The sequence below is a fragment of the Cheilinus undulatus genome, linkage group 24 (assembly GCF_018320785.1).
Source record: "Cheilinus undulatus linkage group 24, ASM1832078v1, whole genome shotgun sequence".
Taxonomy (NCBI): Eukaryota; Metazoa; Chordata; class Actinopteri; order Labriformes; family Labridae; genus Cheilinus; species Cheilinus undulatus.
The window spans coordinates 1564951-1584633 of NC_054888.1; the positions used below are offsets into that span (position 1 = coordinate 1564951).

General features: G+C 40.1%; 1 protein-coding gene and 1 non-coding gene across 16 annotated transcripts in view; one reads left to right on the forward strand and one right to left on the reverse strand.

Annotated features, from left to right (window-relative positions):
- The window catches only part of LOC121506113 (CLIP-associating protein 1-B-like), a 60502-nt gene that overhangs the window by 3705 nt on the left and 37114 nt on the right, over positions 1-19683 (forward strand). For 14 of the 15 annotated variants that reach the window (XM_041781664.1, XM_041781669.1, XM_041781667.1 and 11 more), the window contains exons 3-8: positions 4620-4698; positions 4966-5069; positions 5279-5370; positions 5448-5523; positions 6610-6707; positions 10649-10719. In XM_041781664.1, coding sequence (XP_041637598.1) covers positions 4620-4698; positions 4966-5069; positions 5279-5370; positions 5448-5523; positions 6610-6707; positions 10649-10719 — 520 coding nt within the window. Of the gene's footprint in view, positions 1-4619; positions 4699-4965; positions 5070-5278; positions 5371-5447; positions 5524-6609; positions 6708-10648; positions 10720-16166; positions 16237-19683 lie in introns of those variants that run through there. The other variant, XM_041781681.1, reaches the window with a different exon arrangement.
- Positions 3590-3720, reverse strand: LOC121506552. The gene has a single exon (XR_005991675.1). It is a non-coding gene; the product is annotated as a U4atac minor spliceosomal RNA (small nuclear RNA).

Genomic DNA, 19683 nt, shown 5'->3' on the forward strand with positions numbered 1-19683 from the left:
TAATGTTGGTGAAAATCTGAGCTTATGAATCCCTGCTTTATGTATATTTGACACAATGACCCAGCTTTTTTAGAATTGGGGTTGTAGATTGTTTAAAACTTCAGTACTGTATAAAACTTAACATACCAGAGATTGTATTGTTAACCTTTATGTTAATCCTGGCTGCTGTCATCGAGGCGGTTTCATTTCTCTGCTGCAGGATTACAGACTAACCTACATACTGGATCTTTGCGGAGCCGCTTCCTGTCTCTCCTGTTTCTTTAGTGCATGATTTTCACGTCCTCGTGAACTTAAGCGTATAATTTATGCAGATGTGAGTCTGCAGGAGCACTGAGGCTCTGATTAATCAGCAGCAGAGTTATGTTCAGCTGCTCCATGTCGTCATCAGTTGTTTATCACTGAAACTGATTGTTAGTGCAGCGGCTCATGTGTATAGAAACCCAGTGTTTATTTACATCCATCCTTCAGAGCTGGTACTAAAGACTGACCTCTCAGGACTATTTTCCTTCTGAGACCTGAGGTTTTGTTGGAATGCATGTTCAGTTTCTCCCTCTTCTTTGGGATCAGTAGGACTGATAAGTTTAAAAGCTCAGGCTGGTCTTTGAACAGGAAGTAGTTTAGACCAAAAATGATGTCCACTTATCTCCTGAAGGTCCGGATTTTGCAGAAAAAAACAGACCTGGATCGGTTTTAGAGCAGATGTTTAAGCTGAGTGTTGTTGGGGGTCTTCAGTCAGTTCACAAACACAGGTTCAGTGAACAACATTTACACTAAAAAATCTGAATTTGTTTGATTTTTTCATTTCAAAATCCACATAAATTCACTGAACATCTGTGCAAAAATCCTTTAACTTATTTCCAAAGTATCACATAAAACTATCCTTTTTTCCCCAGATATTCCCCAAATGCTTCAGTGAAACTTGATCATAAAGCCCTAACATTCCAGTAAAATTGTCCCAGAAATTCCATGTAAAATCCTGAATAAGTCCAGCCCCCAAATTCAAAACCACTTCCCTCTTCATTTTCAAAATCAGATTTATGAAAATTAAAAAACAAATATTTCTCCAAATTTTGAGAAAATTATGAAAATATTCTGGAAAAATTCCCTAAAATTTCCATGAAACCCTCCCAAATTCTCAATCAAATTCCCATAAATTTAGAACCAAATTCTCCAAATTTTCATAAAGTTTTCAAAACAAATTCCCCAAAAATACAAACATGTTTCCCAAATTTCCATGAAAATCATCCCCGGAAGTTTTTTTTATCGTATTCCATAAAAGTTTATAACTACATATTTCTCTAAAATTCCATGAAAGTGATCAAAAAATCCCCCAGACAAGTTACCTGGAATTTCCATGACCCCCCTCCCCCTAAATTTCCATAAATTTACAAAAACATTTTTAAATTTCCTCAGAAATCTTGAACATTTTAGAGAAAATACCTCCCCAAAATTACAAACAAATTTCTCGAATGTGAGAAATTTCCCAAATTTCCAAAGTTCCCATGAAAATGCTAAAAAATTCAAAGTTCCCCCAAAACTTCCAGTGAAATTCCAACATACTGACTCCATGTTCCATGAAAATCCTTCAGAAATTCAATTTGAAATTCTCAGAAATTTCCAAACATTCAACGAAATTCCCCAAATTTTGTTAACCCAGTTTTCCCCAAAACTTCCAGTGAAACGCTCCAAAATGATAAAGCATATTTCCAAGATTTCAATGAAAATTTCTGAGGACTTCTTGGCGAAAACAAATTTCTCAAATTCCTGTTAAAATGCAAGAAGAATTCAAAACAAATTTTCCCAAACTTCCACTGGAACTCCCTGAAACATTCAAACATTTCCCCAACTCTCCAAAGAAATACCCCGTATCTTTATGGAAAACTCTCCCAGTGTTTCAGAGGACGCTCTGGAGGAATCTCTGAGAAATTCCAGCAGAAACGCTCGCTGTGGTAGTGAAGCCAGAACGTAACGTCCTCATGTTTAGAGCGGGGTCTGAGGAGGTGAACAGGAAAACTCCTCTCTGCTCCTCTGGTGGGAAATCTGAGAAACTTTACAGACGTTTCTAATCTTAGACCCATAACATTCTAATTTCTCACATTTTCCCTTCAGTTCCTCTCCGTTCTCTAGAGAAATGTCTGAGTGTTCAGCGTCTTTATCAGCTCCTAACCAGTGATGGGACGTTTTTCCTCCGTTTGTCTGAGTTTTACTAGAAAATCAGAGAGTGCAGTTCCTCTGGAGCCCGCCGTACGACCCTGATGTTGGATTTTCAGCCCTCGGTGTGGGGGAAGAGTTGTGAAGAGTGTAATTCCTTTATAAGTGAATAATTTTATTTTCTAAGGAGGATCATGTGGTGCATGGAAAGCTCCAGAACAGCTGTCAGGTGGAGCCTGTGATGGGATTGTTTAGTCAGTGAGGAACTTTGGATCTAGTTAGATATTTTAAGATCAGATTAAAAAGGGAATCAGCTGTTAAACACCACTTTGACCAGGTTTGTATTTCAGATAGAGACACTTAAAGGCCGCATACAGCCAATCACACGGCTGCTTGCTGCGCTGCCCTGGAAACGCGCCGTCCTCCGGCGAGGCTCTGTAATGGGGACGAGTCTCCCAGGCGAGCGCGGCAGCGTCGGTGGCTGTGAGCTTAATTTACCCCCACCATTAGCCCAGTTTCCTTCCCCGTGTGACTGAGCCGGCCGCCGCTTTTCCAGGATTCAGAGTTTGGAGAAGGGCTTCCTGTGAGTCGAACCCTTCAGACGTGAAAGACGGAGGAGAGTGGTCTAATGGTTGTTAATTGATCGCAGGCCAGCCGGGCCGTCACATAAATTAGAAGAGCGTTCAGCTGTGGATAAGTACAGACAGCTTAACGGCAGTAAAAGTCAACGTTTACATTTACGAGAGCTGGACCGTCCCAACGCCGTTTATTCACATTTAAGGACAGAAACATCAATGTGGATTCACCTAGCAGGGCCGCAGCGGGCAAATATTGATTTAGAGCCATCAGTCCATCCTCAGAATCTTTATTAGCATAGTTTAAATCGTAATGCTGGTTTTTCCCACAGTGACGGCAGGTATTCATGTTTAAAATGCTGACATTCTGCTCTAAAAAGCTGAGGCTTCAGTATAAGAAATCCTCAGATGAAGAAGGAAACTTCTTTAACTCTTCTTACCTGTTTAACTGGAGTGTGGACATCCTGGAGCAGTGGACCAGCAGGTTTATTTATGGAGACGCTGCTGGGTCATCTCTGCCTGATTTAAAGGAGGCTGTGGGCCAGAAAACTCCAAGAACTCCCCCGACATATTTCCAATCAGTTTCCCCCAAAATAACAAAGACATTTCCCAGATTCCCTCGAAAATACAAAACATTTCAAACCAAATTTCCCTCAAAACCATCAATGAAACCTAAATATTCACGTCCATGAAAAACATTTCCAAACGAATTCCCCAAAATAACATATATAACATTTATATATAATAAACATATATATGCAGGCTCTAAGGAGGCTGTAGTTCTGTTTTGTGTCCAGCAGATGGCGCCAGAGTAAAGCCACTCTGTTTATCTTCTAACGGTTTTTCTCTTTTATCTAAAGAGAGGTTCCAAAAATTGCACCAGGGTCTGGACTAGCAGTCCAGTTGGTGCGTTTGTGTTGTTTCATGGTGTCAGCAGGGAGACTCTCACTATCCGTTCATTGAGCTTCCCAAACCACCCCATGACAAGGAAAGATGGTGGGTTGGTGTCTGAGCCCTTTAGGTAAAGTCCTGATCCGGTCTACAGTCGTGGTTCAGACTGGGGTTGGTGTTTGAGCGCTCAGAATCAAAGATTTCATCCTGTTATCTTTGTTTTACTAAGTTTGACACGTCTATCCTGAGTAGTTTTGGATTTATTCATGAAAACTGAAAATTACCCAGAATCCTTTGCTGCTGCACTGCTCTGCTGCTGCTGTCAGGCTGTGGTTGATTTAGATCTTCTTTAACTTGGACTATAGCATTATTCTAATGTATGTAATCATTGTATTTTCTTTATTTCTGTTTGTTTTAGTCTGTTTTTGTCTTTTAGCTGGTAATTCATATATATTTAATCATTGAATTTTCTTTATTTCTGTTTGTTTTTGGGATTTTTTGTGTTTAAGCTGGTTATTTCAATATATTTTATCAATATATTTACTTTGTTTTTGTCTGTTTTGTGTTTAAGCTGATTATTCTATTATATATTCCTTATATTTTCTCTATTTTTGTTGATTTTATGTTGTAGGTGGTTATTCTGATTTATTTTATCATTTTATTTTTGTTGATTTTATGTTGTAGGTGGTTATTCTGATTTATTTTATCATTTTAATTTTGTTGATTTTGTGCTGTAGGTGGTTATTCTGATTTATTTTATCATTTTAATTTTGTTGATTTTGTGCTGTAGGTGGTTATTCTGATTTATTTTATCATTTTAATTTTGTTGATTTTGTGCTGTAGGTGGTTATTCTGATTTATTTTATCATTTTAATTTTGTTGATTTTGTGCTGTAGGTGGTTATTCTGATTTATTTTATCATTTTAATTTTGTTGATTTTATGCTGTAGGTGGTTATTCTGATTTATTTTATCATTTTAATTTTGTTGATTTTATGTTGTAGGTGGTTTTATTGGGGATGGACATCCTCTCAGCTCTGGTCAGCAGACTCCAGGAGAGATTCAGGACACAGGTTGGAACAGGTGAGCTGCTGAACATTTCCCAGAGTAAAATCATGGATTCTGATGTTGTCTGGTTAAATGAAGGCTGACTAGTATCGGACAAACAGACCATGGATTTTTTAGTTCTTTCTGTGATATATTCAGATTTTTTAATGAAAAAGGAAATGATTCCAGACAAATGTCATGCCTCTTTATTTATGAATTTACTTTGAATCAGACTCAGCAGAAATGAAGAGTCTTTCATTGAAAACTGAGAAATATCACGTCTCCCTCTCTGTTCCTGCTCAGTTCTGCCGAGTCTGATGGATCGACTTGGAGACGCCAAGGACCAAGTTCGAGACCAGGACCAAGCCCTGCTGCTGAAGATTATGGACCAGGCTGCAAACCCACAGGTACACAGCAGCACACCTGTTCCCCTGATGGAGACCTTCTCTTCAAAGTCAGTCAGAGAAAACCTGAAAGCATCCTCTCTGTCAGAAATCAAATCCAGCTGAATTCCTCCTCATGAATCATATCAAATCTGTTCTACTGCTCTGAGAGCTCTGAAATATTTAAATATTCTTAGTGAATGCACGTGTGCTGTCTGCTTTTCTGTGTTCAGTATGTGTGGGAGAGAATGATGGGAGGATTTAAACACAAAAACAACCGGACCAGAGAAGGCCTCTGCCTCTGCCTCATCTCCACCCTGAATGTGTGAGTAAAGAAAACGTCTAGAAACTGCAGAGCAGAGGGAAATTATGACGCTAAATGTGATTCCTTTATTTTTTCAGGTTTGGGTCTCAGAGTCTGACTCTCAGTAAAATCGTTCCTCACATCTGTAACCTCCTCGGAGATCCAACAAGTCAGGTAGGGCCTGCTGCTTCACACCTGGTCAGGAACTGTTGTATCAGTCTGCCCTCTGCTGGTCAAACACAAACAGACATGAGGAACACAGCAGCACGGCTCTGTGCTGGTCTCTTTTCTGTTCCTTCCTCTGCCCCACTCACACTCAGATGGTGTTGATTCATTTTTGTCAGCTGTCGCTAAGGCTGTGGATCAAACCAGACCCCCCCTCCCGAGCTTGCTCTCTCCTGATTGGCTACAGAGTTCTCTCATCGCCGGAGTCACACTTCCTCTGTCCGACAGGAAGCCGTGCCCTTGAACTTCCCTTCCTGACCCCAGACTAACTCACAGGAGTTTAATTCTACACTGCAGTGTGAGCCATTGCCATTAAAACGACGTCTGCTCTCTGCAGGAGACACATTTAAAATTTAACCCTTTAGGCGCCACAGTTTTCTCAAGAAAATATACAATTGTGATATCAAGATTTCAAAAGGCTGTAGCTTGAAAGTGGTTAGAGATAAAGGCATACTGTAAATGAGAAACTCTTCAGTATGACCCAAAGTTTGTGGTGAGAGTAAATTCACTCATCTAATTAGCATATTCTGACGTCACCAAGCGGCCTCCACTGCCACTGCTTCTACCACGTCTGCCCCTACCTCCGCGGTGTTTTTTACTCCGACTACCTCCGTCAGTATTCGTGTTTTGACCAACCCTACAACCCCCATCATCCTTTGAAGTCTCTGATAAGCTTTTGAACGATGATGCCACCAGAGCCTATAAAAACATTCCATCGATGACTTTGACAGTCCTGGGCCCCCAATTCAATCCAGTGCCTCAATAGTATATCTGCGTGTCTCTGACGGCATGAGGGGGAAAAGTGGCTAAAGAGGCCTCTTAGCTTGTGGCTAATTGGCCTCCAATCATGACAGTTTTGTTTAACCAGCCATCAGTTTAAAGTGTGAAGTGAGAGGAATGAAGGAGATAAACACTGAGAGTTTCACAAAGCTGCTCTTAAAGCTTTCTTTACTCTAAAGCCAGTGAAAAAGATTTATGAGGGACAATAACATACTGAAGTTCATCTTGACTTTATTTTTTATTGTTGATCTTAAGGTACGTGATGGTGCCATGAACTGCCTCATAGAGATCTACCGCCACGTGGGAGAACGAGTGAGAATTGACCTGGGAAAGAAGGGACTGCCTCAGTCACGGTGAGTTCAAATGCTCTCTGTGAAAATGGCTTTACCTCCTCTGTAAGACACATGATAAACTAATAGAAATATCCTCAAACATGAATAGTAATAGACGTTTTTTAGAGTATATGGATATCTTTAAAATGTCCAACCATCAACAACAAAAAGGGGTACTTCTTTGGAATAAGGCTTTTTGAACACTGTCAAACCTGCGCTTTTTAGTCTTTAATGAGGACTCCAAACACAACAACAACTTCAATTTCAGAATGATTTTCCATTCATATATCAAGTTCTTTATCCAGAAGTTTCACACATCTCAGAAATGTACAGTGAATTTGCTTAAAGTCTCCTGAACCTCTAGCAGAAACAGAATTTAGATTTTATTTTGTTTTTGTAAGTACATTATACATATGTTCATCTAAAACCTATAGGAGAGAAGTATGGCCACCGAAAAAAATTAATTAGAGGGGCCGATTTTATTCACAATTCTTTGAATGAGACCAAAGTCAGAATTCTGAGATTGAAACAGAATTAGAATTTTAAAATCAAAATTCTCAAAGTCAGAATTAAAAGATGAAAGTCAGAATTAAAATGAAAGCCAGAATTAAAAGATCAAAGTCAGAATTAAAGATCAAAGTCAGAATTAAGGATCAAAGTAAGAATTAAAGATCAAAGTCAGAATTAAAGATCACAGTCAGAATTCTGAGATCAGAGTCAGAATTAAAGATTAAAGTCAGAATTCTGAGATCAGAGTCAGAATTAAAGATTAAAGTCAGAATTTTGAGATCAAAATTCTGAGATCATAATCAGAATTAAAGATCACAGTCAGAATTCTGAGATTAAAGTCAGAATTTAAGATCAGAGTCAGAATTAAAGATCAAAGTCAGAATTTTGAGATCAAAATTCTGAGATCATAATCAGAATTAAAGATCACAGTCAGAATTCTGAGATTAAAGTCAGAATTTAAGATCAGAGTCAGAATTAAAGATCAAAGTCAGAATTTTGAGATCAAAATTCTGGGATCATAATCAGAATTAAAGATCACAGTCAGAATTCTGAGATCGAAGTCAGAATTTAAGATCAGAGTCAGAATTAAAGATCAGAGTCAGAATTAAAGATCAAAGTCAGAATTCCGATCAAAATTCTGAGATCATAATCAGAATGAAAGATCGAAGTCAGAATTTAAGATCACAGTCAGAATTGAAGATCAAAGTCAGAATTTAAGATCCAATTTAGAATAAGTAATCAAAGTCAGAATTGAAGATCAATGTCAGAATTAAAGATGAAAGTCAGAATGAAAAGATGAAAGTCGGAATTAAAGATCAAAGTCAAAATTGAAGATCAAAGTCAGAATTAAAGATCAAAGTATGAATTAAAGATCAAAGTCAGAATTAAAAGATCAGAGTTAGAATTTTGAGATCAAAATTCTGAGATCATAATCAGAATTATAGATCACAGTCAAAATTTAAGATCACTGTCAGAATTAAAGATCCAATTTAGAATTAGTGATCAAAGTCAGAATTAAAGATCAAAGTCAGAATTCAGATCAAAATTCTGAGATCATAATCAGAATGAAAGATCAAAGTCAGAATTTAAGATCACAGTCAGAATTGAAGATCAAAGTCAGAATTTAAGATCCAATTTAGAATAAGTAATCAAAGTCAGAATTGAAGATCAATGTCAGAATTAAAGATGAAAGTCAGAATTAAAAGATGAAAGTCGGAATTTAAGATCAAAGTCAGAATTAAAGATCAAAGTCAGAATTGAAGATCAAAGTCAGAATTAAAGATCAAAGTATGAATTAAAGATCAAAGTCAGAATTAAAGATCAAAGTTAGAATTTTGAGATCAAAATTCTGAGATCATAATCAGAATTATAGATCACAGTCAAAATTTAAGATCACTGTCAGAATTAAAGATCCAATTTAGAATTAGTGATCAAAGTCAGAATTGAAGATCAATGTCAGAATTAAAGATCACAGTCAGAATTAAAGATCACAGTCAGAATTACAGATCAAAGTCAGAATGAAGATCAAAGCTAGAATTAAAGATCAAATTTAGAATTAAAAATCAAAGTCAGAATTGAAGATCAAAGTCAGAATTCTGTGATCAAAGTCAGAATTAAAGATCAAAGTCAAAAATTGAAGATCATAGTCAGGATTCTGAGATTAAAGTCAATTCAAAGATCAATGCTAGAATTAAAGATCAAAGTCAGAATTAAAGATCAAGGTCAGAATTAAAGATCAAGGTCAGAATTTTGAGATCAGAATTCTGGGATCATAATCAGGATTAAAAGATCACAGTCAGAATTAAAGATCCAATTTAGAATTAGTGATCAAAGTCAGAATTGAAGATCAAAGTCAGAATTAAAAATCAAAGTCAGAATTCTGAGATCAAAGTCAGAATTAAAGATCAAAGTCTGAATTAAAGATCGAAGCTAGAATTGAAAATCAAAGTCAGAATTAAAGATCAAAGTCAGAATGAAAGATCAGAGTCAGAATTGACGATCAAGGTCAGAATTAGAGATCAAAGTCAGAATTGAAGATCAAAATTCTGAGATCATAATCAGAATTATAGATAACAGTCAGAATTCAAGATCCAATGTAGAATTATTGATCACAGTCAAAATTGAAGATCAATGTCAGAAATAAAGGTCAAAGTCAGAATTCTGAGATCAAAGTCAGAATTAAAGGTCAAAGCCAGAATTGAAGATCAAAGTCCGAATTAAAGATCAAAGCTAGAATTAAGAATCTAAGTCAGAATTAAAGATCAAAGTCAGAATTCTGAGATCAAAGTCAGAATTAAAGATTAAAATCAGAATTAAAGATCAAAGTCAGAATTGAAGATCAAAGTCAGAATTGGAGATCATCGTCAGAATTCTGAGATCAAAGTCAGAATTAAAAGATCAAAGTCAGAATCAAAAGATCACAATCAGAATTAAAGATCAAAGTCAGAATTAAAAGATTAAAGTAAGAATAAAAGATCAAAGTTAGAATTAAAGATCAAAGTCAGAATTAAATTTCAAAGTCAGAATTCTGAGATTCCATCAGCCCAGTTTCCTTCATTAACAATGATGTCGAGTTACAGGATCATAATATAAACAATAGAATTAAAACACTATTACCAGCAAAAATACATGTAAATAATAATGATAATAATGACTAAACTGCAGTTACAGATTTAAGAGAAACAATCACAAACTCTGGTCAAATGATTGGAAATAATCAACTCAAATTCTCTCAGGGAAACTTGGCACAAGTATACAGAGTGGCAAACTGAGGTAATTTATTACCTTTGTAAGTGGGCATGCCTTATTGGTTCAGTAGAACCCTCAACAACATTTCGAAATTGTGTCCCCTGCAGCTTGGATTATGAGAGAAAAAAGCCTCTGGGACCCCTATCCTAAAACAAACAGGGAATGCGCTATTTACATTTATGCTGTAAAATTGGGGATATTAAACTCCTGCAATGGCAGCTACCCAAACACCAGTATCTTCGGGGTATGAGAAGATTTCATTATGATTTTGTAGGTGGCCGTGGCTCTGACTGTAATGTCAGAACTCTGGATTTTTATTTATGAATTAAAAACATGCAGCTCTTATTTTTTTTTTCAGTGGCTCTAATCCTGTTCTATAAAACCCCAAATCAATGTCATATAACTAAACCATCCTTCTCCTGTTTTACATCTTTTCTCACCAGTGAAAGCCACTCATATTCAGTCAAACATAGACTTGCGTGTATTGTTGTGTTTTGTATTTTTGGAGGCAGACAGAGTGCAGAGAGACGTCACTCCGGCCTAGTTTACCGCCCCCTTAGGAAGCTGAAATTAGCCACTTTTCTGTTATTCAGAGGATCAGCTGCAGGCCTGAAGGCAGCAGGGATGTTTGTTTCCTGATTAAATGTGCTGCTTTTTCTCCCCGTCACAACACGCTCATCTTCTCCCTCCTCCTCCTCCGTCAGGCTGAACGTCATCTTCAGTAAATTTGATGAAGTTCAGCGATCGGGGAACATGGTTCTGTCTCCACTATCAGGTAAGATTATTAAACATTTACAGATCTGGGGCTTGGTTCTCCTGGTTCTGGTCTTCATGTTGGTGTTGTTTTGGTTCTCTCTGGCATCTGAGAATGTTTTTTTTCCTCCAACATGTGATGCAAGGAATGCAGCATTTGTGTTTTGTTTCTGCACCTATAGGGTAGAGAAATTTCCCTACATTTAGTTTATTCAAAGATGAAACAGATCTGTCTGATTACAGGGTTTAGAGACAGAGAATGTGGATCTACAAAGAGTTAAGGTTAGAGCTAGCTTCAATGAAAGACTGAGCAATAAAACGTGATAATTTAACACAGTAAGAATATAAAATCACTCTCAAATAAGTCTATGATTCAGATTAGAGCATTTTATGATGTTTGCAAAGCATTTATTATCTAAAGTCATTTATTTTTACTTTTTAAGAAACTGTGGTCTTGAAGTTTGTGCTTTACATCCTGAAAGAGGTTCCTGTTGACTGCAGGGACCTCTTTAAATGTGCCTGGTTCTTGAGACTCGTCTTTAAGTCTTTACCTGGCACCTTTTAAAGGCCCAGATCAATTAGAAGACAGCTGGTGTGAATGAATATGCTTTACCTGAGCTCAGCTGTTCTTTGGAAGCAGTCAGAGCCAGGCGAACCTCTTTGACCTTAAAGGTCACATATTATGAAAAAACACTTTTTCAGGCTTTTCTAAATGTGTAACCCTGGTCTGTCCACAATCCCCCAAGAATTAGAAAAATCCATTCCCTCTCTTTCACCACCTTTCAGAAAATGTGTGCTCAAACAAGCCGTTCTCAGATGTCCTCACAATATCACATGGGGAGTTAGCCCCGCCCCCAGGTTTGGTTGGCCCTCCCCACGTGGAAGAGAGTTCCACCCTCCTCTTCTGGTCTCCTTCTCCCTCTTAGGAGGATCGGGAGAGCCACATCCATTAAGCCACTTCCATTTCCTGACAGGGGTGTGGTCAGGGGCGGAGTCGGACAGCTCAGTAGCATTTAAAGCCACAGACACAGAAACAGCTCGTTTTTAGACATGCAGAAATCAATACTGGAGTGTTTTTACAGCAACAAACTTCACGGGCATGTTTTGGGGACCACTGAGACCGATATAAACTTGTCTTAAAGGGTAAAATATGTGACTTTTGAAAAATAATTATGAACTATTTTGGTCTGATAATCTGGACATTTAAACAGAGAACTATTTGGAGAAAACTCCTGTAAAGGTGCATTTTTCAGGGATCTAGGAATGCAAAGAGAAGGACATTGCAGACCTGTAGGACATAAAAAGATGCACAGGCAGCTGAAATAATTTGACTTTGCTAATTAATCAGTGTTTGCAAAATCTGCAATTACATTTACACGGTCCATTCCCTGAAGGCCTCCGTACACAGACACTTATTTAGTTGTTTAATTTGCGTGTTTGTCAAACCTGTAGCCGGTCAAAGCAAAAATCAGAAAGCCGTTATTATCAGTGGATAAAAATAAAAGAATATCTGCATTATCACTCCAGTGGGTCACTACATTCAAACATAAAAGCATAAAAACACAAGACACAGCAAATACAATTATATGAAAGTATTCATTCATTTTCATTCAACCTTTATTTAATCTCAAAGAAATCATTGAGGGTGTTCCCTCATTTTCAATGATGTCGAGTACAACCAATAAAATGCATCAAAAAGTGATACAAAGAATATCAACAAAACAATTAAAAACAGTTACATTCAAAAACAGTTACATTTAAATGCAGAATAGTTCACAATCATAGTTTTAAACTGACCAATAGGGACAAGCGCTTGCAGTTTAAATGTTTGTTGTAAAGCATTCCAAGTGAACGCAGCAGAGAAGCTGAAAGCGGTTCTTCCAAATACAGTGTTTGCTCGAGGAACATCAAGCATCAGGAAGTTACTGGATCTGGTTGAGTACTGATTGTGAGACTGATTTAACAGAGATGTGATATATGATGGCATATTACCAGGTAGGGCTTTGTAAATGAATAAGTACCAATGCCTGTCACGTCTTACAGACAGGGGTGCCCAGCCCACCTTTTCATATAGAGTGAAATGATGAGTGGAGTAGCCTTGACCAGAGATGAATCTGAGGGCTGAGTGATAAATGGAGTCCAGGGGTTTAAGAGTAGAGGCAGAGGCGTTCCTATAAACAACATCTCCTTAATCTAAAACAGATAAAAAGACAGCTTCAATGATACGTTTCCTACTTAACAATGGGAAGTTAGTTTTATTCCTGTAAAAAAATCCAATTTTTTGTCTTAACTTGCTGGCCAGGGAGTCGATATGAAATTTGAAGGTGAGTTTTTGATCTAACCAAATACCCAGATATTTATACTCAGATACTCTTTCAATGCTGTGTCCTGTTAAAGTGGTAATGTGAACATTATTGTCGTTGATGTCTGTGGCTTTGGAGAAAAGCATGAATTTGGTCTTACTAGGATTGAGAACCAGTCTTAAATCAAACAGAGCGTGTTGTAATTGATTGAAGTTTTGCTGGAGGGTTTGAATGGCTGAATGTGCGGTATTGGCAAAACAATATAAAATTGTATCATCAGCGTAAAGGTGGATGTTACAATCTATTATAGAGGATGTGATATTGTTGATATATATTGTAAATAATAAAGGACCCAGTATTGAACCTTGCGGTACACCTTTTGAAAGAGGCAAGTACACAGAGCGACAATTATCAACAACAACACATTGATCTCTCTGTGAAAGGTAGTCCTGGAACCATTTACAGGCTAGAGAGTCAAAACCAGTTTCTCTTAACCTTTCAAGGAGCAGGGAATGGTCAACAGTATCAAAAGCTTTAGTTAAGTCTACAAATAAAGCAGCACAGTATTTCCTCTGGTCTAACTGAGAAATGATATCATTTGTGACAGAAGTGACTGCAGTGATGGTACTGTGATTTGTTCTAAAACCTGATTGGTGTGGATTTAATACATGATTACTGGAAAGGAAGGATTTGATTTGCTTGTTGACTAATGATTCTAAGATTTTCGCTAGGCAGGACAGTTTGGAGATGGGCCTATAGTTATTGAGGCCAGTTTTATCCCCACCCTTGTGTAATGGGAGAACATGTGCAGTCTTCCAGACCTTGGGGAAAACCCCAGTGGAAATAGACAGATTAAACAAATGTGCAACTTGCTCTGCAATAATTGGTGCACAGAGTTTTATGAAAAAAAAAATATTTGAATGTTATATGAATGTTATATATCAGTAAGATCAGAACGCAGATTGACCTCTGATTTTTTGCATTTTTTTGACCCTTGTGTAAAAATCAAACTTTTTTTTTTTTAATTTTTCAGTTAAAGTAAAGCCTTGTGACACTTGGAGTAAATTGCTTTGGGGACTTTTTCATATCCGTTTTGACTTCTGTGAACCATTTAGAGGCTGTAAATCTAATAATCAGAGAATGTGAATTTAGAAAAGGGACTGAATATCCTCTTTCACCAGCTTTATGACTATTTTTCAGCTCTCATGCTCTGGTATTCTCTGTTTCAGTGAGAATGCAACCTGAGCTGGCTTCTTTGTGCTGTTAGCTCACGTTAGAAACAACACACCCGCAGTAGAGGGATGGAAAAGGCTTGAATGAAGCTGCAGAGAATAGTACACCCTGGTTATTAGCGTCTGAAAATGCTGTTGGGTTGAGAAACTAGGACTCCAGGACCTTTTAAGATTTAAGGTCCATCAGAGCAGAGCTGACAGGGCTGATCAGTGTGATCACAGGGCTCTGCTTTCATCCCAGGGGGCTTAGAACACAAAGACGAGACCACCTTCCTCTGGGGAAACAACAGGAATCTGTCACAGATAATCCCACATGGAGAGAGGAGGAGCACCGGGCTGTTATTATTATTATCAGAACTAGACTTCAGAACTTCAGCTCTGCTCTAAAGCCAAGGTTTCTGTGACCACTCTGATCATGTGTGGGTATTTCTTAAAGAAATCTGATCATAAATGCACAGAGATATCGAGAATGATGCAAAGTCTGTGGACAACTTCTGAAGATTTTTAATTTGGGCTGTATGTTATTAATCCGCAGGGCTGCTCATAGAATAGTCTGGGCCCATATGAACCCAGTGAAAGGGACCCTAAAAGCTCAGTATATGGGCCCATAGAAACCAAGTATTTAGGCCCCTAAAAGCCCAGAGTATGGGCCCATTAAAACACAGAGAATGGGCCCCTTAAAGCCCAGAGTATGGACCCCTAAAAGCCCAGAGAATGGGCCCTATCCCAGTGTGTGGGCCCCTAGAAGCCCAGTATTCAGGCCACTAGAAGCCCAGTATGAAGGCCCCTGGAAGCCCAGTATGTGGCCCCGATGAACACAGTATGCAGGCCCTGAGAAGCCCAGTTTGCAGGCCCCTGGAAGCCCAGTATGCAGGCCCCTGAGAAGCCCAGTTTGCAGGCCCCTGAGAAGCCCAGTATGCGGGCCTCGAGAAGCCCAGTATGCGGGCCCCTATGAACCCAGTATGCAGGCCCCTAGAAGCCCAGTATGCAGGCCCCTAGAAGCCCAGTTTGCAGGCCCCAAGAAGCCCAATATGCGGGCCCTGAGAAGCCCAGTATGCGGGCCTGAGAAGCCAAGTACGCAGGCCCTGAGAAGCCCAGTTTGCAGGCCCCTGAGAAGCCCAGTATGCGGGCCCCGAGAAGCCCAGTATTTGGGCCGCTATGAACCCAGTATGCAGGCCCTGAGAAGCCCAGTTTGCAGGCCCCTATGAGCCCATTGTGTGGGCCCCGAGAAGCCCTGTATGCGGGCCCCAAGAAGCCCAGTTTCCAGGCCCCTAAAAGCCTAGTGTGTGGGCCTCTAGAAGCCCAGTATGTGGGCCCCTAGTCGCCAGGTATGCATACTCCTAGAAGCCCAGTATGTGGGTCCCTAAAAGCTCAGTATGTGGGCCCCTGGAGGCCCAGTATTTGGGCCCCGAGAAGCCCAGTATGCTGGTCCATAGAAGCCCAGTAAGTGGGCCCCTATAAACCCAGAGTATGTCCCCTATAAACCCAGAGTATGGCCCCTATAAACCCAGAGTATGGCCCCTATAAACCCAGAGTATGGCCCCTATAAACCCAGAGTATGGGCCCTATAAACCCAGAGTATGGCCCCTATAAACCCAGAGTATGGCCCCTATAAACCCAGAGTATGGCCCCTATAAACCCAGAGTATGGCCCCTATAAACCCAGAGTATGGGTCCTGTCCAGTTAGGATTCATTCACTGTTCCACTGCTTGTGTGTGTGAATCTACAGATATGTGTGTTCAAAGAAGTGAATGCAGTAAAAAGCAGCAGTAGGAGTGACTGACAGCCTAAAGGAACGCAGAGTAGCTCAGCTAAGCATTCAAAGAAGGGACCAGTATTTGCATGGCCAGCCCAGGGCTTTTATTTTGTAGGGGAGTTGTCAGCTGTTGTCCTGTTGGTCACGAGGCTGGTGTTTTGGAGGGGAAGGGAGGAGACAGGACGGGCAGCGGTGCATCAGCAGGTCAGTTTCTCCTGCAGGTCCGCGGAGGAGTCGAGTGTCTGCAGGTAAATCTCTCAGAAACATGAATTTACTGTGAAAGGACCTAACCCTACATCTCCAGGACTCTAGGTTCAGTATCTGTCTGTATTTGTAGTAAAAACTGGTTTGACTGGACTCTGAGGATCTGGGATCAGGATTGTGTGCTGAAGCTCAGTGATGTGTGTGATCGTGTTCTTTGACGTTCAGTCTGCTCGGTTAACTCTGAGACATGTCGACTATTTAGAGGAAATCCTCCTTAAATGTTGGATTTTTACAGTCTGAAGCTGATTCCTCTCTCTGTCAGGACTGGTGAGGCGTTTTAAATCTGCTGTCAGACTTTAGAGAGAAGTTAAGACGACTGTCTTTAAGTAGCTTTAGACTGAATTACTGATTTAAAACCGTGTGGTGTTTTAATTATGAGCAGACATTTTTCAGTGCTTTAGTATTCTGTCATTAGTGATGATTACATGGCTGTTTCAACACCAGAGGCTCACTTTTCTGTGCTGTTTGACCGTACATGAACGCTAGATAGCGCTGCTGTAATCTGTTTTTATCTCTGGCTGTGTTTTGGTATCAAATGCATGAGAAAACGTCGTCATTGAAGTGTCAGCAGCTTGTGTAGTGATTCTGATATTTTTTTCCTTTCTTCTGGTGGAAGTTTAAATTCTCCTGTCTGCAACAAAAACATAAAAACAAGGAGAGTTTAGTGAGAAATCCTCAGAAATCCTCCTGAGCTTGCTGCTTCCAGACTTTTACTTCAGGATGTTTGACCCACATTTAAAAAAATCAGCCTGGACACCCCACGTTTTAATCTTTTAAAGCTTGTGTCTGTTTTGTTGGTGTCAGAGATGTATGTGAGCGTGCCTCAGCCTCAGGAGGTCCTGCAGGACTGCAGAGACTAGGACAGCTCCTGGCTGTCAGGACTCTGGTTGCAGAGTTAGAAACCTCCTGAATAATGAACACGGTGGAGGATCAGACAAAGACGGGCCGACGTTTAAACAGCAGCGTGTCTAACAGGCTTCATTTCTCATCCAGATGTCTGGGCTCCTGTCAGGACAGACTAAAATACAGCCATGAAAACAGGAAAGCTCCTCTCCCAAACAGGATGAGGTCTGCTCCAAACAGAAACAGGCGCTGATTAAGCAGAGACAGAAGAGTAGATGGCATTAATTATTTCTGAATTAAAGGAGCAGTTCTAAAAGTTTTTATAACCTTTATTTATCTGTCAGAAAATGCTTTAATAATCTAAGACAATAATGGCCTCTCTCCTCTAACGCACCAACATTATGCTCTTCTTTATTATTAACAATAATACATTTAATATCTCTGAATTTTTACAGGATTTTTAGACATAAAAGACAACAGCCTTGGTAGGAAATCATGATCTGCAGTTTTTTTTTTAATTATTCAACGATATATTTTTCAAATTTTTTTTGTTTATTTGGAAAAGCACTTGTTACAGAGCTTCCTTTTCAGGCACACCTCAGTTGTGGTTGGGCGAATGATCGTTGCTAATCCAGGTTTTTTTGGTAGAATGATGAAGCAGGAGGAGAGGGTTTGCTCCATTTCTTCTTCTGTCAGGAAATGGGTGGGAAAAAAATCAGCTAATTCTGTGGGTAGACCTGGTTGCAGTACTTTTTATAAAGTTTAGCACTAACGTATGGTTGTACGAATTCCCAACCACTAGAACCCCTGCCCTGAACCCCTCCCGTGGTCTTGGCTGTGGTCTTTGGGTCCTTGCCATGTTGGAAGGTGAACCTTCAGCCCAGTCTTCATTGAAGATATTTGTACTGTACTCCATGCTTTCCCTCATCCCTGACAGCCTGCCAGTCTAGCACCCCCACAGGATGATGCTGCCACCACCATGCTCCACTGTTGGTATAGTACTGAGCAGGTGATGGGTGGTGACTGGTTTCCTCCAGACGTGACGTCCAGAGTTGAGGCCAGACAGTTCAGTCTGCGTTCCATCAGACCAGAGAATCTGGTTTCTGACAGTCTCAGAGTCCTTCAGGAGCTTTTTTACAAACTCCAATCAGGCGTTCTTGTGTTCTCCACTAAGGAGAGTCTTCATCTCTCCACTCTGCCATCAAGCCCAGGTCAGGGATGGTTGTCCTTCTGGATCTTTGTCCCATCTCCCCCCAGGATCTCTGGAGCTCAGTCAGCGTGACCATCAGGATCTTGGTCTCCTCTCTTACTCAGACCCTTCTCCCCTGATTGCTTAGTTTGGCCAGGCGACCAGCTGATGATAGTGTCCTGATTGGTCCAAACTTGGGAACTCTGGAGGACACTGTTCTCTTGAGAACCTTCAGGGCAGCAGAAATGTTTCTGTAGCCTTCCCCAGATCTGTGCCTGTCATCAACCCTGTCTCTGCAGCTCCTCTGACCTCGTGGAAGGTTTTCTGTCTGATATGCATGAATGCATGGATTTGCTGCTTCTGCTCTGTTTTAGCCTCATGCTGATTTGTTTTCTTCCTCCTATGAGAACGCTTTTCTCTGTTGTTTAGCTCTCAGACTTCCAGTACTTTCTATCCATCTGGACACGGAACACAAAGCCAGCGCTGATCGATGTTTCGTGCTGACTTGGGTTTCTTCCTCTGCTGAAACTCCACACTCTATCCTGTGGATTTTCTCTGTTGAAAGCATGATAATCTGGTGAGAAAGTTGTGAATGAAGCCTGATAATTGTGTGGGAACGTCCCTCCCTCTGTTGTTCCAGCTGGATGTCATGTGTAGGAGAAAAGCCGGGGTGTTTCCAGCTTGGATCGCTCAGCTGTGGGAAGGCTGTAACTCTCCCTGTTCACCTGGTGGATCCTCTGATGTGGTTGTTTTTGTGAAAACGTGGCTTAGATGAGCTCAGAGAACAGGCTGATTACCTGTTAAATCTCTGAGCGGTTCTCCCACGCTCCCTCGTTTCTTCCTCTCTTCAGTGACGCCACATTTTCACCCCCTGCACGCCCCACCTCTCACGGGTCATTTTGTGAATTTGCAGCGAGGGGATCAGCTGTCAGACCCCATCAGGCTCTGAGATTACAAAGACCCCGAGACGCTGCCAGGAGGAAAACTTGTGACCTGGAGAGCTGAAGTTTTCTCTGTCAACAGTTTAGTAAATGTTGATGGATCATTTTCATCTGCTGTCCTCAGGGTTAGCGCTGCTTTGCTGTGAAAATCTGCTAACCAGAACAATGACCCGGCTGTTGGAGTGCATTATGGGAAACGTAGGATGCTGTTTTTTTTTCATCCACATTCCAGTTTTGTTGGGCTGGTGGGTATTTCTCACAGCCTTACTATACAGCAGCACTGTTCCCTCACTCTTTAGCTTGGGTATTATTATTGTTAGTGGCCATTTTGTTTTTTCCGTACGTTTTTTGCCGTGTATCTCCTCTCACACTTTGAGCTATACTCATCATTTAAACATCATCCCATTCAGCTCTTTTAGGACAGGAAGGCTATATCTTTTCTCATTTCTAACTTTTAT